This window comes from Cupressus sempervirens, chromosome 6 (assembly GCF_028749045.1).
Source record: "Cupressus sempervirens isolate cs-2001-9-10 chromosome 6, ASM2874904v1, whole genome shotgun sequence".
Lineage (NCBI taxonomy): Eukaryota > Viridiplantae > Streptophyta > Pinopsida > Cupressales > Cupressaceae > Cupressus > Cupressus sempervirens.
In genome coordinates this window covers 123,657,595-123,682,931 of record NC_143123.1, presented here as the reverse complement: position 1 = coordinate 123,682,931, position 25,337 = coordinate 123,657,595, and the positions used below count along the sequence as shown (strand labels likewise).

Here is a 25,337-nt window from a genome sequence, read left to right as displayed (position 1 = left end):
AATAACTATGGATACAAATCAAGTTTTATACACCCGTTGGCACTGTTAATAGTCTAAGTTCTTTATATTTCTGTTATATTTTCATTTCAAACCAATATAGTCCTAGATAGTGCCCTCCTTGTTTTCTCAAAATCAAATCATTAGAAATGGATTGTGGAAATCTGAAATTAATAATTATTATATAGTTTTAAAAATAAAATTAAAGAACACAATGCTTCTCCCCACAAAGTGCAAGTTAAAATATTGTTTTCAAAAAAATTTGAGATGTGTTAAAAATAAATTTATTTTTTCAAATTTGATTAATAACTATGGATACAGGTCAACTTATATACACCCCTTGGCACTGTTAATAGTCTAAGTTCTTTATATTTTTCTTATGTTTTCATTTCAAACGGATACATCGAGTTACACTGTAGATGGTGCCCTCCTTGTTTTCTTCCGTATATGGTTGGAGAGTGCAATGCATGCATACAAACGACATCTCAACCCAATCCAACGAATAGCTTTAAAATGAGCTGTGCTGTGAGATTTAATCTGACCGTTGAAAAGCTTTTTCTTACAAGCTTCGCGTACTATTCCCATTCAGCTGACAAAGACACCGAAAGAGGACACTTATTTTTGACTCATAAAGTATGCGTTGGGTTGAAATTTTTGCTTTTCTTCTTTGGGTTTCTAAAGCTAGGGTTTCGATTTAAGAGCAATTGATCTTAGTTCTTCTCGTCCCCTTGGTGGGAATTTTTACTTTTATTTTTCCAAACGCATTCGGATTTCAATCTGCGCACTGAAAAATCTGGAGGCAAATCATAAATATATGATTTTTAGGGTTTGGAGTAAGAATAAGAGCTCATGTTTGCCCAGACCGAGCTGGGCTACAATGAATGTGCTCAAGTGATGGGAATTTCTTTTATGGTTTGATGTAATTTGTAGACTGGCCTCAATTGTTCATGAGGGACTTGAAATATGGCCGGAAAAGTTGTGAGTAGAAGTGGGCCGAATCTGATATTTCTTTAGATGGGAAAGTTAATCAGGTGAATTTTGATTCGTATTTGGGGAAATGTGAAGTAACGAATGATGGGGTTTCGTGGATGATTGCTGCTAGGAGGAGAAGAAAATGATTCTTTTCAGTTTTATATTGTGTGTAGCTGTGAGAAAGAGAAATGTTGAGGATAATTTTTAACCTTGGCGGAGAGCTCGTCTGCTGTTATTATTTTCTACGGATGGTATCATCAACGAAAGGAGGAGTCTTCGAAATTTAATTTTAGGTTATCTAGAATGCGTCTGGTATAATGTCTTCCATTCAGGTGCCTGAATTATACAAAGAAAATATTTTGAAGGGTGAGCAAAAGGAGAGTGGTAGGAAACAGCTATCCATGAGCCACGTTCCAGGGTTATCTGTTAATGGGGATGAAAATCATGCCCAGCTTGGACGGGTCGACATTCAAACTGGAAGATGTGTATCACCGCAAGAGAGAGAAGAAATTCCAGCTAAAAGTTCATTTTGCAAGGCCTTTTCGATCAGGTATGAATGAATCGATGTATTATTCAGTCAGTCTGATGTATTATTCTGTCCAGTCGTTTAGTCCCCTTTAAAAAAAAAAATTCCATGTCACGGTTTCTTTAGTGGAATTTGAGATTAGCATTTTTAGTTGAGGATGCGAGGGAAGTTAAAATGTCTAAGTATTTGTAACAGAATTTAGTATATGTTAATGAGTATGAAGTGTTGTAGCAGGGCTTGATGTCTTTGTATATTACATATTGAACTTAACGGTTATCTTTTAATTGGTGTTTGTTTTTATCCATTCCATCCTCCTCCATACTCATGGAACATGTCCTCATGTTTAAAACTAGCACCCTCATTTCTCGTTACATTTTCAAGATGGCCCATGATGGAAGTGTACATCCCATGAGCTTTCCCTAGGTTTGTAAGACTTTGAAGATCATTAATATGGTACATAATAGTTGGAAACATTTTTGAGTCATGAGATCATCCTATCGGTGACCAGAGATATCTGAAGTGTCACTTGACTGCTGTGGGGATGCCTAAACATTTTAGATGACTTGAATTTATGGAAAAAAGGCTGCAAAAGGCATCCTAACCATGTGGTTTGAACAAATGATGACTAGAAATACTTAGACTTTTTGAATGATTTGTATGACATTATTCTTGCGATTAATCAGTAAGTATACACGTTTGACTTTGAATTAAATTGTGATTTTTTGAAGTTAACCATACTATTGTAGTATATGATAGCTGCAAATACTCAGCCATTAATTGGCATTTCCTATTACAACTTCCCTACAGTAAAAGTTGAGGGAGCATTACACTTGATCACAAAAACGCTATTAAACCCTAATGTGTATTCTTCGTACTTGTAGTTTACATCATCATAAAGGGTGAAGATAATTTGTGCTAAATTCTCTTTCAACTTGGAATGGACCTTACTAAATGGTATAGTTCAATTGAGGCAATTCATACGAAGGTATAGCATTGGAAGATATTTCCAGCTTTCACTATCTTAATGATATATGTTGTTACCAATGTCTTAATTTTGATGTTATGTACTGTTAAGTTTGTAAATACTTGAGTATCACTGCTGCTGACATGGTTGTCTAATGCATTTTTTCTCCAAAAATGTTGAGGAACATAGAAATTTTGTGATTATTTTTTGCAAATAAATTATTGTGCACGAAACTTTTATTTGCATATATAACAACTTATTTATAAAGAAATCTAGATTGTGACACATTTTTAAGATTTGAAAAGAATAAATGATTTAAAATTAAATTATTGTACACAAAACTTTTATTTGCATATATAACAACTTATCTATAAAGAAATCTAGATTGTGACACATTTTTAAGATTTGAAAAGAATAAATGATTTGAAATTTTGTGAACATTTCTCAATACATATATCTATCAAAATTTCAAGTAGTGTGATTGGATGGTGTTTTGTTATTGGTATACCAAAGGCTTTTGGTTTTCCAAAGAAGTACTGTGATTGGATCAGCATTCTATTTAATGAGGCTTCTACTGTTATAGATGTTAATGGAAATCTTTTAGAACCTATCAAGTTGCAAAGGTCTATTAGATAGGGTTGCTCGATTTCTCCTTTATTATTTGTTATTGCTGTAGATGCTATGTTCTATGTTTTAAGAGCTTTAGAATGAGGACCTCCTGTAAAAAGGATCTATCTTCCAAATATGGATGAGTTGATCAATGTTTAGTTTGTTGATGATACATCTCTATTCTTAGGTCTGACTAAGAAAATTTTTGACAATGCCATTGGGAGGTTGGATTTCTTTTGTAAGGCTTCTGGATCCAAAATAGCTCTAGCTAAATCAAAAATTTTGGGATGGGAACAAGACTCACCAGACTGGTCAGTAAGTAAGGGCTGGAACCGGCCAGGGCCTAATGAGGTTGTAAGGTATTTACGGATTCCATTTTCAGTTGAGCCTAATTTGAATAGCATGTGGGAATGGATCCATAGTAAGATTAGTAGAAAACATGTTAAATGGAAAACACATTCACTTTTTGTAGCAGGTAGATTCCAGGTGGTGCAAAAGGTTCTGGTAGCTCATCACTTGTACTATGGTTTAGCTTGGTTGTTTTTAAGTGCTCAAGTAAATATGACTGATAGGATTCTTAGAGATTTTTTATGGTTAGATGGGAAAGGGAACAAGAAAAGGCATTGTGTCAAATGGGCTTGGTGTTGCCAAGAGAAGAAGCAGGGTGGATTGGGTTAAAAGACATTAAAACTTAGGGGTATGCTCTTGCATCTAAGTGGATGGTAAAAGCCTTATGAGGGAATGAGCCATGGAAAGTTCTTATCAGGAATAATATTCTTAGGTCTGTCATTAGGAAACAGAAACTATGGAAAGATATTCCACTTTTGGACATAGTATTTGTTAATGTATTAATCATTAGGGTTTACAAATTAGGTTAGATATTTTAGTTGTAGTAGTTATTTTATAGCAGTTATTAAACTGTTATATGACTTCCTTATTTATGTAATCAGTCTTGATGAATAAAAACAATTCAGTTTCTATTATGTTTACATTATTTTCTACTACATCAAATTTTTGGGTCTAACAGTGGTATCAGAGCAGGTAAAACTGATGTAGTAGAATGATGGTTTTAAGAAGAGAATTTAAATTTTTTTTTAAATGCAAAAAAGAGAGGGAGTCTCGATGAAAGGGACAGAACAATGTAATACAAAAGACGCTGAATGAAATAGCATCCCATGTTTATATATTCAACCTCTCAGTAGCTAATAGGTTCTCTCAAATGTCTATCATTTCTTGGTTATAGCTTGCTTTGTTTAGTTTGTCCATTTGATATTACAGTCTGATGATCTATGGATCAAGTGTGTCTTTACATACAAATTTCATGATGTAATTCGATAAAGAAGGATAATTAGTTTTGTTTGGTTTGTATCAATTTAGTGGAGGAATTAAAATGTTTGTTATTGAAGATTTGATTTCTCTTTCCATTTAGGATGCATGGCCAATAGAACAATGGAAAATGTTAAATAGTTACTAGTAGTCTCTTGCCTAGCAATGAAAAATGTTTTGCATTCTGCTTTGATTTCCTCTATTGTGAGACCTTGATTGCTTCCAAAGATTTTAAACTCTTGGATTGTATTCATCATGGAGCCAAGAAGATCATTACCATAGCCTTGGCTAGCTTTGGTACTAGCTTTCTCTAAATTCATAATAAGATCCTTTAGAGTGCCTTTAATAGTTTTGTTGAGTCTCCAACTGTAATGTCCTTATTTTAGCAGTTGACAAAGTGTGTGTGCATTAGCCTTGTTCTGCATGGTCCCAAGAGCTAACGAAGTGTTTAATGGGATCCTAGAGTGTTTTGGCCTAGTCGTTTCCAATTTGGGCCAAAATGAAGTTGATTTACTTAGTTTCAGGCATACTTACTATTTTTAGTAAGTCGATAGGACACAGTGCAGGTCAATTTTGGTGATTGGATTTGATACTCTTCGATGAGAGCTTTCTGATGAGCTATCACTTGCATTATTCAGAGTCCAATTGCTAATACATTTTAATGCCTGAAATATTATTAAAGTAACGTCTAATTTAATTGTAAAATATTAAAGTGTTACTTTAATATTTATTTTATGGAGATGTGTACCCAAGGGAGACATAAGGGGTATTTTAACATATGTTTTATATATTACACATCTTTTATCCCACATTGCCCATATGAGTTGAGCGGACCCTTGGAAATAGAATAAAAAGGAAGCATTTGTGGCTTCATGAGACAGGTGGAATATGAGAAGAAATTGGTGTGTGAGTTGCAGCTCTGTTCTTGGCATTTGAGGATATTTATTCTCTCTTGTAACATTCTAGATTTCATTCCCTTGGGGTTCGGCCTTTGAAATTCTTTTTTATCGGCTTCATTATCAGGCAGTTTAGTTGCATTTTCGGCTACAGGCAGATTTGGTATTTTGCTCATATCTTCTTCACTACTTGTCCGACACTTATGCCACTTTGAGGGAATCATATTATGAAGGTAGTGGACTGATTGAAGGACAAACCACTATAGCAGAAAGTTCAAAAGCATGGGCTGGAGTATTATGTCAATAATGCTGAAGTAATCAGTGAGTTGATAAATCTATGATGTATTTGGTTTTATGAATTCTGAAAATAACATTTTATTGGCAGCAGTTCATTTCCACTTTGCATATTATTGTAGTTTCTTTCTTGTTTATGTTGTATGATACCAATTCCATGCACAAAACACAACAAACAAATAAACGTTGATTTTCGGAGTTACTGGGTTTAAAACATTAAATGGAGAAATAAGAGGTTGAATGCAAACTGTTTGACATAATTCCTTTCAGCAATTTGGTTTAGTTTTTTGGACATTCAGGGGTGCCCATTACAGTGGTATCAAAGCTATAAGTCCTGCTCTCTTGTGGAGGTCTTATAGGGAATTTGGAACAGCCGGATAGAGGGAAAAGTGTTTGACGAAATGTCAAAACACTAAAATAAAAAATAAATAAATAAAACATAGGCTAAGCATTTATGTTTGAGCATGCGACAAGGGCCTTAAATTTTTTGCGATACTAGAGCAAGACAAAATAGGATTTTAGACTTGCAAAGCAAACAATCTAGTACATCCGTGCAGGTGAACATTGAATCCAACCATACAGACACAGAGGAGATATTCTTTGATCAGGACAACAATATGTGTGATCGAGATGACAAGAATACAGGATCAAGCAGAGGCATGAATGTCGGTCTAGATCAGGGGGAGGTAATGTTCAGACAGTTACTAGATACATTAGAGCAGGGGCAGTGTATGCAGCAGGAGCACAATAGGCGAATGGACATGATGTTGTAGCTCATGGCTAGACAGATGGGTGTCAATATTAATCCAGGTGATGCCAACAACAGAAACAATAACAATGAGGGAAACAATAACAATGGGGGAAACAATAACCATGGAGGCCAAGGCAACAACAATGGTCCTGAGAATAACATTAATGGTAATAATGGAGACGGCAATAATGGGAATGTGGCTGATAACTTTAGACACGTTGCATGCCCAGCACAAACTGTGAGCTCGAGACCTCTTCTACCCACTTTCCCATCTAGAGATCTGGTTCAACCAGTAAATGAACCACAGATTACCGAGTTACAGGATTAGTTCAAGAGGGATTGGGAGGCTAGTGGACCGAAGTTTCAAGCAGATATTTCCCTCAGAGATTATATGGACTTGAGGATGAGACACATGCCTAGAGCAAGAGGGAGGAATCAAAACTTTGAGCTGAGAAAGAAAATTGGAAAACTTTCTTTACGTTATTATGATGCTTTAGGGAAGATGACTGCACGAGCTTGGGTGCAGAAGGTAGATACATACTTGTAGCTAAATCATATGCCTGAGGAGGAGGCTATCAAGTATGCGGCTATGCACTTGGATGGCATTGCACATGAATGGTGGCATCATGGCATGGTGACTTTGGGGCATAATCAGATTACATCCTATGAGGAATTCACCCAAACAATGATTGAGAGATTTGACACTAGGGATCCCGAGTTACATTTCAAGGATCTAGCACAGTTAAAATAGTCAAGTTCTGTAGATGCTTACATTGCTGAGTTTCAATGCTTGTCTGTACTTGTTACTGATATCTCTCCTAGGAGATTGGTGGTGTTATTTAGTGATGGTCTTGCTGATCCATTACAAGGTTGGGTGAAGGGACATGATCCACTCACCTTAGCTGAAGCAACTAAAAAGGCACAAGATTTAGCCCCTTCGGTATAAAAAGGAAAAAACCACTCAATAGATTCTTCCTACCGCAAGGACAAAGACAAAAAACCGCTTCAAAAATAGTATAGAAAACCCAAAGAAGGATCAAAAGGACTAGACAATGAAACCTTGAATGAACTTCAAAAGAAGAAGTTGTGCTTCCATTGTAGAGAGCATTGGGACTTATCTCATAAATGTTCTCTCAAGGCTAAGGAAAATCAAATGGAGTATTTTTCAGCAAAAGAGTCAGAGTCAGAGGGGGAGGATCACCACTTCGATTCAGATGAGGGTAACACTATAGAGGAGAGTAGCATTCCTAAGGATGATAGATCATTGGCATGCTTGACAGGGGCCCAAAAGGCAATCACATTTAAGGTCAGGGGTACTATCCAGGGGCAGAAAGTGATATCTCTTATTAACACTGGGGCTACACATAACTTTATAGATGCACAGTTGTTAGCCAGGAGAGGGTTACAGACAAAGGAGCATGATGGGTCTAGAGTCATGGTGGCTAACGGTGATAAATTATTATGCACTCAGAAGATATCTAATCTTCGCATCAGGTTTGGAGATGGCTACGAGTTGGAGGATGAGTTCTATGTTGTGGACATGGGAGATTATGATGTCATCCTCGGCATGAAATGGATGGCTTCACTAGTTGAGTTCACACTCAACCTAGCAAAATTGGAGATGAGATTCCAGCATGAGGGCAGAACTATGGTACTTAGAGGACTTTCAGATGGAGGTTGCAGAGTAGTGTCCTTGAGGAGAATGCAAAGACTTTTTTGTCATGATGACATAGAGTGGGCGACAGAGTGCTAGATTATGCCAACTTCACCAGAGCCACAAGAAAAGAGTCATCCACTAGATATACAGAAGATACTTGATAGACATGCTAAAGTATTTAGCGATATTCCTCATGGGGTTCCTCCTGACAGAGGGATGGAATATGTTATTGAGCTCAAGGAGGGAGCCAAACCAGTTATGATTACTCCCTATCATCATCCTAAGAAACACAAGGATGAGATAGAGAAGGCGATTAAGGACTTGTTGGCGATGGGGCATATCAGGCCCAGTAAGAGCCCCTTTGCTTCACTACTAGTATTGGTAAAGAAGAAGGATGGGACAATGCACATGTGCATCGATTATAGGGCACTAAATAAGAAAACAATTAAAAACAGGTATCCCATTCCTAGGATTGATGAGCTGATTGATGAGTTGCATGGGGCATGCTTCTTCACCAAAATTGATTTGCGATCCGAATACCATCAGATCAGGATGAGAGCAAAGGACATTGAGAAAATAGCCTTTCAATGTCACTATGGCCACTTTGAGTTCATGGTTATGCCATTTGGTCTAACCAATGCACCCGCTATATTTCAGAGTTGTATGAACCAGGTATTCAGGAAGCAACTGAGGAGATTTGTCGTGATCTTCTTTGATGACATCTTGGTCTTTAGTAAGACCTGGGAGGAGCACTTACATCATCTAGAGGAGGTGTTATCTACTCTGGAGAGAGAGTCATTGTATGCCAAGGAATCTAAATGTGAGTTTGGCATGACTGAGCTCATTTACCTTGGGCATATCATTAGTGTAGATGGCGTTTGGGTTGATCCCGAAAAGATTAGACTTATTGTAGAGTGGCCTGGTCCCATAAACCTTACACAGCTTAAGGGATTCTTTGGTTTATGTGGTTTTTATAGGAGGTTTGTTAAGGGATTCTCACAGATTGCTACACCCTTGACAGATCTTACCAAGAAAGGAGCCTCCGTGTGGACAGGGGCAGCACAGAGGTGTTTTGAGCATTTCAAGTAGGTAATGTCTTCATGTCTAGTTCTAGCTCTATCAGATTTCACAAAGCCTTTTGAGCTTCATTGTGATGCATCAGGTGATCGGATTGGAGTAGTATTGATGCAGGAGAAGCATCCCATTGCATTCGATAGTAGGAAGCTCTGAGGAGTTGAGAAGAGTTATTCTATCTATGACTAGGAGATGCTGGCCATAATGCATGCATTGGCCAAATTTTGATCATATTTGGTAGGTGGACATTTTGTGATCAAGACTGATCACAATAGTATTAAATACTTCATGAGCTAGTGTGATCTTAATGACCGGCAACAAAAATGGGTAACTAAATTGCAGGCTTATGACTTTGACATAGAGTTTTTCAAAGGTAAGAAAAATGTGGTGGCTGATGCCTTATCTCAGAGACCTCACTTATGTGCTCTAGCAGAGATTTTAGGAGATTGGAGAGATCGAATTATAGCTGAGTATGTCGGAGATGCTTGGGCTTCTAGATTGATTTCAGGTACCATACAGGATGATCGCTATGAGGTGATAGATGGATTAATCAGAGTTCAGGATAGGGTTTATTTGATTCCATCATCACATTTGAGAGAGGTGATATTGAAGGCATTTCATGATGCACCCACAACTGGACATCCGGGGATCTTCAAGACCTACAGGTAGATCTAACAGCAATTTTCATGGAAAGGGCTCAAGGATGATGTTCAGAGGTATGTCAGGGAGTGTGTGGTTTGTCAACAGAATAAGGGAGAGCACACATTTTTTGCAGTTTTATTATAGCCCTTGCCCATTCTTGATAGGAAATGGGAAAGTATTTTAATGGACTTCATCACTGGTTTACCACGAGTGTAGGGAAGGGATTGCATCTATGTGGTGGTGGACCATTTGACGAAGTTTTCTCACTTCTTTGTTATTCCATCCACTTACACAGCAGCATAGGTGGCAGATCTTTTCTTTAGAGAGATATTCAGGTTACATGGGCTACTCAGATTCATTGTTAGCGATCGAGATAGTAAGTTTTTTAGTGTTTTTTGGCAAGAGTTATTTAGGTTGTGTGGTACAATCTTACACCTAGCACTAGTTATCATCCGCAAACAGATGGGCAAATAGAGATTGTGAATAAATGGGTGGAAAAATATTTGAGGAACTATGTAACTGCACAACAAAAGGCTTGGATTAGATGGTTGCATATGGGAGAGTATTGTTATAACACCACTTATCATATGTCCATCAAGATGACTCCTATCATGGCACTCTATGGTTATGAAGCACCTAGCTTCATGTATTTAGTTTTGGGGGACAGTAGAGTGCCCAAAGCCAAAAACTTATTGCAGGATAGTCAAGACATCGTGAAAGTGCTCAAAGAGAATATACAACAGGCCCAAAATCAACAGAAATTGTATGTTGATCAGCACTGAATAGAGCGTAGCTTCGAAGTAGGGGATATGGTTTACTTGAGGCTACAACCATATAGACATTCATTGCTCAAGAAGAGCGGAGCTAAAAAGTTGAAACCTAGATTTTATGGTCCCTACAGGGTGATTCACAAATTGGGCAAAGTCGCCTATGAGCTTGAGCTTCCAGAGGGCAATCGAGTGCACAATGTGTTTCATGTGTCTAGCCTTAAGAAAGCCATTGGTCAGAGTGTAGTGCCTACTATAGATTTACCCCCTTTGGATGAGGAGGGGAAGCTTGTGTTAGTACCCGACGCTATTCTGGACACCAGAGAGAGGAAGCTTAGAAACAGGATAGTGAAGGAGTATTTGGTCAAATGGAAAGACCTGTCGAAGGAAGATTCTACATGGGAGAGTGAGTAGGTTATTCAGCAGGCTGGACTGAGATTGCTTAAGGACAAGCAATTTCAAGGAGGGAAGACTGTAATCTCCCCATTTTAGTAGTTGACCAAGTGTGTGTGCGTTAGCCTTGTTCTACGTGGTCCCGAGGGCTAACGAAGGGTTTAATGGGATCCTGGAGTGTTTTGGCCTAGTCATTTCCAATTTGGGCCAAAATGAAGTTGATTTACTTAGTTTTAGGCATACTTACTATTTTTAGTAAGTCGGCAGGACACAGTGCAGGTCAATTTTGGTGATTGGATTTGATACTCCTCGGTGAGAGCTTTCCGATGAGCTATCACTCGCATTATTCGGAGTCTGATTGCTAATATATTTTAATGCCTGAAGTTTTATTAATGTCTAATTTAATTGTAAAATATTAAAGTGTTACTTTAATATTTATTTTATGGGGATGTGTACCCAAGGGAGACATAAGGGGTATTTTAATATATGTTTTATAAATTACACATCTTTTATCCCACATTGCCCATATGAGTTGAGCGGACCCTTGGAAATAGAATAAAAAGGAAGCATTTGTGGCTTCATGAGACAAGTGGAATATGAGAAGAAATTGGTGTATGAGTTGCAGCTCCATTCTTGGCATTTGAGGATGTTTATACTCTCTTGTAACATTCTAGACATCATTCCCTTGGGGTTTGGCCTTTGAAATTATTTGTTATCAGGCTCATTATTAGGCAGTTTAGTTGCATTTCTAGCTATAGGTAGATTTGGTATTTTGCTCATATCTTCTTCACTACTTGTCTGACACTTATGCCACTTTGAGAGAATGATATTATGAAGGTAGTGGACTGATTGAAGGACAAAGCATTGTAGCAGCAAGTTCAAAAGCATGGGCTAGAGTATTATGTCAATAATGCTGAAGTAATCAGTGAGTTGATAGATATGTGATGTATTTGGTTTTATGAATTCTGAAAATAACATTTTATTGGCAGCAGTTCATTTCCACTTTGAATATTATTGTAGTTTCTCTCTTGTTTATGTTGTATGATACCAATTCCATGCACAAAACACAACAAACAAATAAACGTTGACTTCTAGAGTTATAAGGGGTTTAAAATATTAAATGGAGAAATAAGGGGTTGAATGCAAACTATTTGACAGAATTCCTTTCAGCAATTTGGTTTAGTTTTTTGGACATTCAGGGGTGCCCATTATACGAACGTTCTTTGTTTCATTTGCAAGGAAAAAATCTATAGCAAGGAACCATTGATTTTTCATAATCCTGGCAGGCCACAGACATTTGCTTAGCCAACAAGTCAAAAATATGCTTTCCTTGAAAATAACTGAAACCGTTATCAGTACCTGCTGAGGCCATGCTCATATTTTGATAGTTTGTGAAAGAGATATATTGTACTCTAAGGGACCCGTAATTATCATATTTGCAGAGGTGTGTCATCAAAGGCCAAGCTCGAAGAAACGGTGTCGTGAGAAGTGTGTAGAAGACATTCAAAATGTTTTAAAGTACTTTCAAAAGGTTTATAAGAGGTATATGCAATTTTGAATCACTTGTTGATTCCTCTAGATTTTCTAATTCTGGAATATTTAGCACAAATAAGGTTATTGTTTGACACGTAATTATAGTGATGAGATTTCATTGGTGAAGATGATTTTGGAGATAAAATAATTGGTTATTATGTTGATATTGGTCCATGCAAAAACATTCTATCTATTTGAAGAAATGAAGAAATATATTATCACATGAATTTATTTCCTCTCATCTGTCAAGGGAGGGAATATTATGTATATGCCAAATCCAATTTAAGTGAGTGGCAATTTCTAAATCAACTTCAACTAGCAATTTCAATTCACATCCAATCAATTTCAAATTCAAGCTCATGAACAAAACAAGCTCATTGCACAAGTAATGTGTGCTATTATCAAGATTTCATATGGAGAAACAATTCATAGCACCCAATGTGTGCTTTTATCAAATTGTAATATGGACAAACAAGTCCATAACACCCAATGTGTGTTATTCTATTGCACCCAATGTGTGCTCTTATAAAATTGTAACATGAACAACACATGTTCATTGCACCCAATGTGTGCTATTTTCAGATATTATGCACCAAAGTGTGCTAATTCCAATGGGACAAAATAAGTCCCAAACTAAGACCTATCAAAGTAATAGGCTCCTTATATAAATTTAAAGTCCAACAATGGACAAAATACATGCTGAAGTATAAAAATTTGAACCCTCCAAGTTTACAAGCATTCAAAAAATTATTCAAATCAACCAGCATCACAGGTACAAGCTTTCAAAAGATGATTTAGATCAACCAGCGAATGCTTCTAGTTGATTTCAACATTTGAAGAGTTTACAATACTCTTAATTTCATGTAACCCTTTCTGATTAAAGGGGGGGATGTTAATGTATTAATCATTAGGGTTTACAAATTAGGTTAGATATTTTAGTTGTAGTAGTTATTAAACTGCTATATGACTTCCTTATTTATGTAATCAATCTTGATGAATAAAAAAAATTCAGTTTCTATTATGTTTACATTATTTTTTACTACATTAGATCTTCGTATCTAACAGTATTTGGTGATTTTAATATGAAGATATTTGGATTCAAGATTTTTTCAAGTTTTTTTGAAGGCTTGGATTCAAGTGAGGTAGTGTATTCTAATGAGGGGAGCAGTAGGAGGTCTCCCACACTATCTAGTCAAAGATAGATCTATTTGTTGGGGGCTTTCCTATAATGGTATACCTTTGGCTTTAACACAAATTTGTTTAGCCAGGGCTTGGAACTTAAAGGGGATCTCTTTGATATAGGACATTATGGATGGTGGGCAACAAAGGGAGTGGGAGGATATCAAATACAGATTTAACATTCCTGAATCATAGAAAAAGACATATACCCTTATTAAGAAGGCGATGCTTAGTTGTAATCCAAAAGAATTGTTAGATGCTAATGGATTCTTAAAGAAGATTAAATGGATTGATGGTAATTTGTTGTTAGAAAGTACTACCAAAAATGTTTATCTCTATATGAAAAATGACTCCTCTCTCATAACCAAGGTGTCTCAGTGTTGGGGGCAAATTAACCCTTTTTCTAATTGGTCTTTTTTCTTTGAATACATGTGGAAAAGTAAAGCAAAGCCAAAAAAACTTTTTTTCAAGTGGTTGCTCTTACTTAAAAGGTTAGCTGTTGGGAAAGTTCTTTCATCAATTGGTCTTGCTCCTGTGTGTTGAAATATTTTTAATGTTCATGAGTCTTTTGAGCACCTATTTTTTGAATGTTTATATGCACGCAAGATATGGTCTATTTTTCTGGGGTCTCCATGTCTGTTGAACTGTATTAATAGTTTTTCCTGGTCAGAGATCCTTGCTAGATATGTGGATAGATTTGATTCTAAATTTAATAGTTTTTGGTTTGTTTTGACTAATGAGGTGTTATGGACTTTATGGAAGGATAGGAATAAAGAAATCTTTCAAGCCGAGAGGAGGAAGCTTACTAATTTTAATTTTAAACTCACCCATTTTAATATTATGTCACAGGTATCATTGGTTTTTCAAATCACAAGATCAGACTTTATGAGGCTAGTCTATGAAGGGTGCTTAATGATAAAGAAAGATCAAGTTCAAGCTACAAACTATGTTTTTGGATTCCAATCCTTCTTGGCTCCAACAGAAATGGATGAATTGAACAAATATATTAGTGAATGGCAGTTGCAAGATGTCCCTCAAATTGAGCTTCCTCAAACAGGTTGGGAAAATATGTATAATCAAGAGTAGGATCAGGTTGATGTTGTTCAAACCGTTTGGGGACCTAATCAGCAATTTGGTGGAGGTTTAGTCCATAATCATGAAAAGCAGGGACCAGTGCAGCATGATGGTTGGAATACAGTGCCCAGTCAAGAAAATAGATAGAGTGAAGTTGATCAAGTGGCTCACACAGAGGTGTCTAGCCTCAAGGATGGATGGGGTTAATTTCAATAGTGAATTTTCAGATTATAAATTTGGTGATACTTATAATGAAAATGGATTGTAGTCTAAGTATAGCTAGTTAAAAAGAACTGATACTGTCACCCCCCTAATTTTGTAATTGTATATATTCAAGGGGGTGTGAAAAGTCTTTTTTGTTTTTTGGGAACTCTAAACTATGATGTAGATATTTATTAAACTATCTTAATAGACAAAAAAAATTTCAAGTAGTGTGGATTTGAGGAGAGCTGTTGGAGTAAAATCATTTTGCTACATTAATGTTTAAAATCACATTCCATAACCTATCATTTTTGTTCTTATAATTCTTCTTATCTTGATGATAGATAATAGAATATTAAACACTTGAACACAATCAAATTCAGAAACAATCATATATATCTATTTGATAGATTATAAAAATCTCTTAACATTGAATGTGTAAAAGTTAAGAGTTTGCTCAGTTATGTCTTTTTGTTTTCTCAAATTTTGACTCAATAATGGTACATCCATCAACATCAAAGTTATACAAATTGAAGGAAGGGAATGCAAAGTTCCCAGACTAATTGTAATGAAATTTTAATTTTTTTTGTGAGAGGAAAGTTAAATAGAATTTTTAAAAAAGAATGTGTATTTGTTTTGACTTATCAACAAATACACAGTGAAAAGCTTTAGTTTAAAAGAAGTTTCAAAATTTTGACTAACAGTTCTAGTCTATATTATTTTATCCAATTGTGATTGCATGACCCGTCATGATCTAATACTCGTTGGTTTCTTTCTACAATCCAAGCCGTCTGTACCATATGCTAATTAATTCAATTCTTTTTAGGTGTGCATTTAAATATTAGATGCTTCATTTTTGTATGATAATTTACTACGTACTGTAAGTCTGAAAGTAATGGAATTTTAATACCATGGGAAAATTGTAGATTTTGTAAATATCTCTGTAATTTGGAATTGCTTTTCTACCTTGTGAAATACAATATCAAGAAACAAAGATTGTTCATTCCCATAGGCTAAAACAGAAAATAATTTTCATGGGATTATTTCAATTGCCCTAGATAATGTCTAACGCATAAAATTGAAAGAACCCTGAACTAACTTGATTTCTTTAGTCTACTTTCTATTTTACATATTAAAAGTCTACATCTTTGTCCTATGTTCATTCAAATTGAATGATGTGCTCCTTGACAGTTTCGGACTATTTTCTCCATTCCATTCCATGGTTTGAGCTTAATGGTTATCTTTTAGTTGGTGTTTGTTTTTGATCCATTCCATCCTCCTCCATACTCATGGGACATGTTCTTATGTTTAAAAATAGCACCCTCATTTCCCGTTACATTTTCAAGATGGCCCATGATGGAAGCGTACATCCCTTAAGCTTTCCCTAGGTTTGTAAGACTTTGAAGATCATTGATATGGTACATAATAGTAGGAAACATTTTTGAGGCTTGAGATCATCCTATTGGTGACTAGAGATATCTGAAGTGTCACTTGATTGTTGTGGGGATGGCTAAACATTTTGGATGACTTGAATTTATGGAAAAAAGGCTACAAAAGGCATCCTAACCATGTGGTTCGAACAAATGATGACTAGAAATACTTAGAATTTTTCAATAATTTGTATGACATTATTCTTGCGATTAATCACAAAGTATACACGTTTGACTTTGAATTAAATTGTGATTTTTTTAAATTAACCATACTATTGTAGCATACGATAGCTGCAAATACTCAGCCATTAATTGGCATTTCCTATTACAACTTCACTACACTAAAAAAAGATGAGGGAGCATTACACTTGATCAGAAAAATGCTATTAAAACCTAATGTGTATTCTTTGTACTTGTAATTTACATCATCTTAAACGGTGAAAATAATTTCAACTTGAAATGGACCTTACAAAAATTGTATAGTTCAGTTGAGGCAATTCATAGGAAAGTATAGCATTGGAAGATATTTCCAGCTTTCACTATCCTAATGATATATGTTGTTACCAATGTCTTAATTTTGATGTTATGTACTGTTAAGTTTGTAAAAAGTATCACTGTTGCTGACATGACTATCTAATGCATTTTTTCTCCCAAAGTGTTGAGGAACATGGAAATTTTGCGATTATTTTTTGCAAAATAAATTATTGTGCACGAAACTTTTATTTGCATATATAACCACTTATTTATAAAGAAATCTGGATTGTGACACATTTTTAAGATTTGAAAAGAATAAATGATTTGAAATTAAATTATTGTACACATAACTTATTTGCATATATAACAACTTATCTATAAAGAAATCTAGATTGCGACACATTTTTAAGATTTGAAATAAATAAATTATTTGAAATTTTGTGAACATTTCTCAATACATATATCTATCAAAATTTCAAGTACATGATTGGATGGTGTTTTGTTATTGGTATACCAAAGGCTTTTGGTTTTCCAAAGAAGTACTATGATTGTATCAGCATTACATTTAATGACGCTTCTACTATTATAGATGTTAATGGAAATCTTTTAGAACCTATCAAGTTGCAAAGGTCTATTAGATAGGGTTGCCTGATTGCTCCTTTACTATTTGTTATTGCTCCAGCTGCTATGTTCTATGTTTTAAGAGCTTCAGAACTAGGATCTCCTGTAAAAGGGATCTCTCTTTCAAATATGGATGAGTTGAACAATGTTTAGTTTGCTGATGATACATCTCTATTCTTAGGTCTCACTGAGAAAAATTTTGACAATGCCATTGGGAGGTTGGATTTCTTTTTTAACATTGAATGTGTAAAAGTTAAGAGTTTGCTCAGTTATGTATTTTTGTTTTCTCAAATTTTGACTCAATAATGGTACACCCATCAACATCAAAATTATACAAATTGAAGGAAGCGAATGCAAAGTTCCCAGCCTAAATGCAATGAAATTTTAATTTTTTTGTGAGAGGAAGGTTAAAGAGAATTTTTTTAAAAGAATGTGTATTTGTTTTGACTTATCAACAAATACACAGTTGAAAGCTTTAGTTTAAAAGAAGTTTCAAAATTTTGACTAACAGTTCTAGTCCGTATTATTTTTCCCATTGTGACTGCATGACTCATCATGATCTAATACTTGCTGCTTTCTTTCTACAATCCAGGCCCTCTGTACCATATGCTAATTAATTCAATTCTTTTTAGGTGTGCATTTAAATATTAGATGCTTCATTTTTGTATGATAATTTACTACGTACTGTAAGTCTGAAAGTAATGGAATTTTATTACCATGGGAAAATTGTAGATTTTGTAAATATCTCTGTAATTTGGAATTGCTTTTCTACCTTGTGAAATACAATATCAAGAAACAAAGATTGTTCATTTCCATATGCTGAAACAGAAAAGAATTTTCATGGGATTATTTCAATTTCCCTAGATAACGTCTAACGCATAAAATTGCAAGAACCCTGAACTAACTTGATCGCTTTAGTTTACTTTCTATTTTACATAATAAAAGTCTACATCTTTGTCCTGTGTTCATTCAAATTGAATGATGTGCTCCTTGACAGTTTCAGACTATTTTCATGCTCAAGGTATGTATTATTGTCTCTTGCAGAGGCTATGTAACAAATATTCGAAAAACAGATATAAGTAAGTGCTGTCCTTTTCCTCCGCATTTACTGCAAAGAAGAATGAGGAAAAAGACAGTCCCTTTACTTCCCCCTCTTGAAGTGCCTACATTCAGATATTGGAAATGCTTAGATTGTGTTGTCAGTGAATTACATGAAATAAAGAATGAGCAGCAGCAGTTAGATAACTTGAAGAATGCTATAGATAACTTGATGAATGCTACACCTGTACATGGTGATGGAAAATTTGCATTAGAGCCATCTGAAAATGAGCATAAAGATTTAGGCAATGATATGGAGAACCATCTTTTGAGTAGAAAGGTAGGCAATGATTTAGAGGAAGACGGAGCAGGAATCGAAGTGGCACAATGTATGGAAATAAGTGAAAGATCAAGGAATGCCAGTGTTGAAAATCATAAAGAAATTCACCACAGTGAAGAAAGAGTTGCATCGCATGGCATAGTTAAAGAGTTGACATTAAAGAATTTGTCAGATGGTGATAATTTGAATTCTAAATATGAAATTGTTGCCTATAATGCAACGGTGTGGCCAACAGACTCTGAAGAGACTTCCAGTGTAAAACAAATTTTATCTGACAAGGATGATGATCGAATTCTTTCCAATTGCACAAGTCAATTAAGAGCTGAAACAAATACCTCGAATTATACAGAGAAGGAAGATCACATTAATTATATGAACTGCACAGTGAACAAAGAAGCTGTATACGAGTTCGATGAAAATGCCATTTTGCAAGAAAATTTTGAAAATAGAATTGTAGAGGAGGCAATGGAGCCATTCATAAGCAATATTCGAGAAGATAATCCATTAGCATCATTCGAAGAAAATTTTGAAAATAGAAATGCAGAGGAGGCAGCGGAAGCGTTGATAAAAAATATTCAAGGAGATAATAAATTCGCATCATCCATTGGAGCCAACATAGATGAGGATGGTCTTATTGCCGAGGTAGATACTGATGGCATCCCTCTCGTTGCAAAGAAATGCAGTTCTAAAAGGCAAAAGGGTAAAGTAAAAATACTGAAAAAATGCTTAGTATCCGATCCTATTGCTGTTGTTCCAAATGAATAGCTGAAATGCAATGATGAAAACTGGAAATCTAAATTGAAGCATATGTCAAGGAGTGTTGAGAAACATGTGTCTCAACCTTGCAATCTTTTCTTGGAAAATTTCAAAATTAGTTTGTGGGAGTTTTTTCATTGGAAAGTGGTTAGTGAGTTGTTAAATGAGTCTTGTTCTTAGTAGAATATAGGTAGGCTATTTTTAGAGCCTTGATGACTCATTTTGTGACTTTTATGGGGGTCTAGACTAAGAGACAAAATTGTGGATGGGATTACTATTTTTAACCTGGTTGTTTTTCCATATTGGAAATGTAAATGTCAAAAATGGGTAACATGTGGCATGGTAGTTTTGCTCATGGTTTTGTCAAACCATAAGTGGTTTCTAGGTTGTAAAATCACTATAAAAGGAGGGCTTGGGGAGGTGTTTGTGTAATTGAGTTTAGTTTGCAAGACTGGTGTTAGAAGGAGTCTCTCCAAGTTCGAGTTGTGGTGATGCGCTCCTGTAAGAACTTGCATTGCAAGTGTATTGTAATCATCGTGGTTTGATAATACATTGTGCGAGTTTTGGAGGGTGGGGTTTTTCTCCCGGAAGGGTTTCCCCACGGTAATCACCGTGTTGTGTGTTCTTTGTTATTTTGATTATGTTATTATGCAATTCTTGAGATCTTTGCAATAGTTACATTGATTTGCATAATCGTCCTCTCAAAGATTAGCATAGGAAGCGATTCCGCACACCTTTACTTCCTTACAAGGAGAAGAAAGATTGAGATGCAAAGAATCTCAGAAGCTCCATTATGTAGCTCACAAGAATTGAAGGCTCTAGCTGAACCAAACCTAGAATTTGTGGATGATAAGAGGAATGGATGATAAGAGGAAAGTACACTGCCAAGACATTTCACATCAATCTTTACCACAAGATAAGTTTGTAAAAGTATGTTTCTTTATGATTGTCTTGTGAACCTTATTTATTTTGAGCTTTATTTGATTTAATTCTTTTTAAGTATAGATCAATCATTTTGTAGCGAGTATCTAGATGTCATAGTCATTGACTCAGGCTTCTTCCAAAGTGATTAAAAATTGCATCCTCTTGATAGTTATACAAGATCCATTCTTCACATTCTCCCAATACCTAAAATATTATTGTACTCGCTACCACAAGAAATGACTGACTTTTGACATTTAATAGTGATCTCAGAGGTCATAGATATTATATTAAGACCTATTCTTCTTGATCAATGTAAGATAATATGAATAGTAGAGAGATGATGCTTTGTCCAATTACTATGAAAACTTAAATTATTTATTTGTCTTTGTATATTTTTCTACATGAGTTTGGGAGTTTTGTTTACTTTTGATATTGGGGAAGTAACATATGTGGCTATTGCTGGTACCTTAGGCTCCACTTCTTTACTAACATTATAGTTTCTAAGTAGTGGAAATCTTCCCTTATGATTTACAAATTAGCTGATAAAAAAAATAAAAAATGTTAGCATCTGTTTACAATTTATTTTTAAGATAAGTTGGCCTCACAGCCTCTAAGAGCCCTTTCAGAAAGATTTATATAACACACTAAACAAGAAAAAAAATAGATGCTTTTCAATTAGAAAAATGTACAGAACAAATGGATGAAACATATTCTATTATAATGTTTAGGAGATGCATTTAAATCCTAAAATCGAAAAGTATCTTTTTGTTGGCATTTATCTAGGAAGAAAGAATGGTGATAGAACTGCTTTCAGAACTTCTTGAAAAGAAAATACATGAGGAAGAGCTTGTGCAGAATGGATCAGAGAAACAAGAAGCTTCACGTGCAGAACATGATCTAGTGAAAGATTTGGCACATTTAATGGCTAAAAAGTCAAATTGAACAACCTTCAACAGCACCACGGTCTCACAATAATACAGAAAGTTATCTGAAAGGGAACAGAGATTTAACTTCATTTTCTGTAGGAGACAATGCACTGCTAACTGGGCCTCAGCCAATCATGGGAGAGAACTTCATTACTGACCTATCGTTGAGCTCACCTGAAAGAGGATTCATGTTTGAAGGTTCAGTAGGAATTGTGAAACAAAGAAAGGGCCAGGTAAGTAATTAGCTTAAGAGTTCCAATAAATGCTACTTTCCAATGGCTGACAATCAGGATAATATATTCACTCCATAGTTTGTGGCTTTGTTTTCCATCGATAAAAGACCTCTGTACGATGTAGGCTGTAAATTTGGTAGAAACGACTAAACTTCTCCCCATTCTTTTTCATTTAAACTTTATATTGAATTGGAACACTAAATTTTACTCGGTCACCCAGTCCTAAGTTGATTTAAAATCCTCTCTGCAGAAAGTTTAGAAGTAATGTTTCAATTCAGCCAATTATACTGGCCATGCATAGAAGCCATCATTTAAGCAATCGTCTAACATGGGAAAGTATTTACTTGTTCATAGGTCTGCCAAAAACAAGGAACTTGTGTGACACAGCCTATTAGAGCCTTTCCTGTATTGAGCGGTAATGCACGGCAACCCCCGAAATTTCTGAATGGTTTTCCTGTTAAAAATAAGTAATCATAGAACTCAGACTGTATGAATAGTATTGTGCATGAAATTGGACCATATTAAGTTACGGGAATATTTAGATTTCTTGTTGCTGCATGTTTGATTAACCAATTTCAAAACATTGTTGCAGAGTTTTCTATGGGACATAAGCCATCAAACAAAGTTGGCTTTCAGTCTTCTTTTGATTGCAGTCTGCCGTACAATACCGTGAAAACTGCAAGTTTGGATGCAGATCCAATGACCAAAGCTGACGAGAAACAGGCTTTAAGATCACCAATTATTTTAAGCTTTGCTCAAGGTAAAATGTAAAGCAAATGAACTAAATGGGTCATATTTGCATTCTGGAACATAATTATGAAGTAGCTCCAGCGATAAGCCTTCTAATGCAACTATATAAGATGTATGTGATCCTGAAACCCTATGTTTGCCCGTGCAGGAAACAAGTTAGATACAGAGTCCACACTATCTCGAGAGTGCTTTGATCAGGGCAAGTTTGAAGTCAAGTCAGACATAGAGAACAGAATTTATCGTTATTGTTCCAGTGAAGCTCCGATAAGAATTGCAACTCAGAAGGCCGAAAAGGGCCCTCAAGATGAAGACTTCCAGATTGCTCTTTCCCAGGATCTCGATTTCTGTAGCATAAAGAAGAATGTACCCAAACATAGAGGTTTTAAAGATAATCCCACAAAGAAAAGGAGAAGTCGAGAATAGGCAGAAAATGGCTGTGCTTGAATTGAGTGCAGACAGACAATCTACATGAAATAAAGAAGCAAGGCAGGTTCAACCAGATAGTACAACTCCGCCAACTGTACCCCCTATTTTTCAATCTAAAGCTCTGTAAACAGTAATGAATATCCCAGATGGACAAATTTGTAGAAGGGAAATAAGAGTAGAAGAAAGCCATGGTTATAAGTACCATCAATCTATTACAGCAGATAATAAAGATGAATACTTATAATCATCTTATAGCTCGGAGCAAATGGATGATGGATGTTTTCCCCAATCCATATAACTACACTGGACAATCCAAATTGTAGAAAGGTTTTTCTTGTCCAAATCTTCGCCAACCGATTAAACATGCTGCAATTTTGAACTGGAAGTGGGCAGCGGGTGGTGCATAATTTTGCATTTTTATCCAATGACGATCAATTAATGGAGAAGGATCTTGTTCATTGCCAATAATTGTTTGTGGACGAATTGGATACTCAACATTTTGAATTTTACTTTGTTTGACCCATTTATATCCTACAGTTTCAAATCACTAATCGCTGTGTCCCCTGACCCAAGGCGGAGAGCTAGAGAACCTTCACTTAAGTGAAACCAACTTACTTGAAGTATTCTCTATGTTCTCGCCATTTTTTATTGTACAGAGACAGAGGGAAACACAATTCTTTTTGATCGATTGAAACTAATAGCAATGGATTTTCAAATTTTATTTACTGTAGCCAATTGGCAGGCTATTTGTTTATTCATTTGGATCTGTCTTTCTCGGACTTTCTTTGTCTATCCAAAGGCTCGATCGTGACTGCTAAAACTCTCTGTTTTCTGAGATATGCTATTTCGAATTTGAAACTCGATTATGTTTCCTGCTATTCTTTTTAATGCTTCTTACCAACCATTAAGATGGGCTAGGAAATCATACAGAAATTTAAAATATTACATTTGTCATGAGTTTTTTCGTTTAAATTGTTGTGGGGATAATCCTGGGCCAAAAAGATCATGAGGAGGCTGAGCATGGAAATCTCCTATTATGCGAGATCTCTATGTTAATTATTATTAGTTGGACAGCTGTTATTTCTGACCCGAAAATAGCAGTAGTATTTATGGGTAGCTTGGACAGTTGTTCGTCTTTATCTATGTATAACAACATTAGTTATGGGTAGTTTGGACAGCTGTTTGTCCACTTGCCGAGAATTAGTAAATGGTTATTGCAAAGATAATTATTTACTAATTTTAGCGATTCCCTTTTGGACACCTTGCAACCAATTCTATTATTGGCTGTCGAGTTGTCTTAATCTCAGCCATTGGTTTGATTTAATCTCGATCATTGATTTTTCCAATAGGGTAGTATAAAAAGGGGTCATTGGGTCATTTGGAGACAACAAGTTTTGGAGGAACATTTTGTAGTGATAGCAAATTGTCTTGCAGTGTTAGCAAGGGCGCAGTGTTAGTGTGGGGATAGTAGTGGGGAATATCAGTGGGAGAAATTAAGAGGTTGTCGGAGTTCTACCAGTGAGAAGCAAGGAACTTTGTATCTCTTGATTTGTTGAAGTTTAATATAATTCTTCATCTATAGAACTGGTTTTCTCTTAGGGGTTTTTCCAAGGACAATTTGTCCAAAAATATTGTATTCATTGTGTTGCGCATTTCTTTCCATATTTTATAAGTGAAGTTGCAATTGTGTTATTTTTTGATAGTAGCTGAAAATTTATTTTCGACAATTTAATAATCGATTATGATAGGAGATTAATAATCAGTGACTACAATAATTGATTTTTCACATGGTATCAAAGCGTTGTTACGGGTAGAAGAGTTTTGCCCTAGGAAAAAAATTTTGATCTCTTTAGATTTATTATTGCTTTAATCCCTTGAGATGGCTTTAGCTAGTTTGAGAGATCAGGATAGATTGAATGGTGCCTCAAATTTTGGTGTCTGGAAGGCCATAAGTTCTTTATTGTTGGAAGAGAATGGTATCAAGGATTATGCTACCAGTGTTGTACCTGTACCAACGGATGCAACATAGCTTGCAGCATATAGGAAGGACAATACCAAGGCGAGGAGGATAATCCTTGATGGTGTCAAGGATCATATTGTTCCACATATCGCAGAGCTAGATACAACGAAGAAGATGTGAGACGCCATTCTGAATCTATACCAGAATGCTAACGCCAACAGGAAGTTGATTCTCAAAGAGAAGCTAAAGACTACTGGAATGAATCAGGGAGAAGATGTCACAAGTTACCTCACCAGGCTCAAACTTGTCAAGGATGAGTTAGCAGCTATTGGATATAGCCCTAGTGATGACGAGCTAGTGAGAATAGCCTGAAATGGGTTTACTAAACAATGAAGTGTCTTTGTTAAAGTTGTCAATGGATGAGATACTTTATCAAGTTGGGATCGACTATGGACTGATTTCACTCAGGAGGAGTTTAGACTAAGTCTTGTCAATGGGGCCAACAAGAATAAAAAAAATGAGGTGGAACAAGAGAACATTGCCCTAATGGGTAAAGGGAAAGCAGAGAAGGGATCTAGCAAAGGATCAAATTCACAAAGTGAGA

The 25,337-nt window shown here is 35.6% G+C and overlaps 1 protein-coding gene across 2 annotated transcripts; it reads left to right on the top strand.

Annotated features, from left to right (window-relative positions):
* Nucleotides 1-1,227: 1,227 nt before the first annotated feature.
* On the top strand, nt 1,228-23,554 carry LOC149551534 (uncharacterized). 2 transcript variants are annotated; one of them, XM_089789699.1, is made up of 5 exons: nt 1,395-1,519; nt 21,222-21,597; nt 21,952-22,012; nt 22,190-22,357; nt 22,496-23,554. In XM_089789699.1, the coding sequence occupies exons 2-5, from the start codon at nt 21,499-21,501 to the stop codon at nt 22,768-22,770; spliced, it is 603 nt and encodes a 200-aa protein (XP_089645825.1). In that variant the 5' UTR covers nt 1,395-1,519; nt 21,222-21,498; the 3' UTR covers nt 22,771-23,554. The 2 variants fall into 2 exon arrangements, with proteins under 2 accessions (XP_089645826.1, XP_089645825.1); XM_089789700.1 differs by lacking the exons at nt 21,222-21,597; nt 21,952-22,012 and having other exon boundaries at nt 1,228-1,519.
* Nucleotides 23,555-25,337: the final 1,783 nt, after the last annotated feature.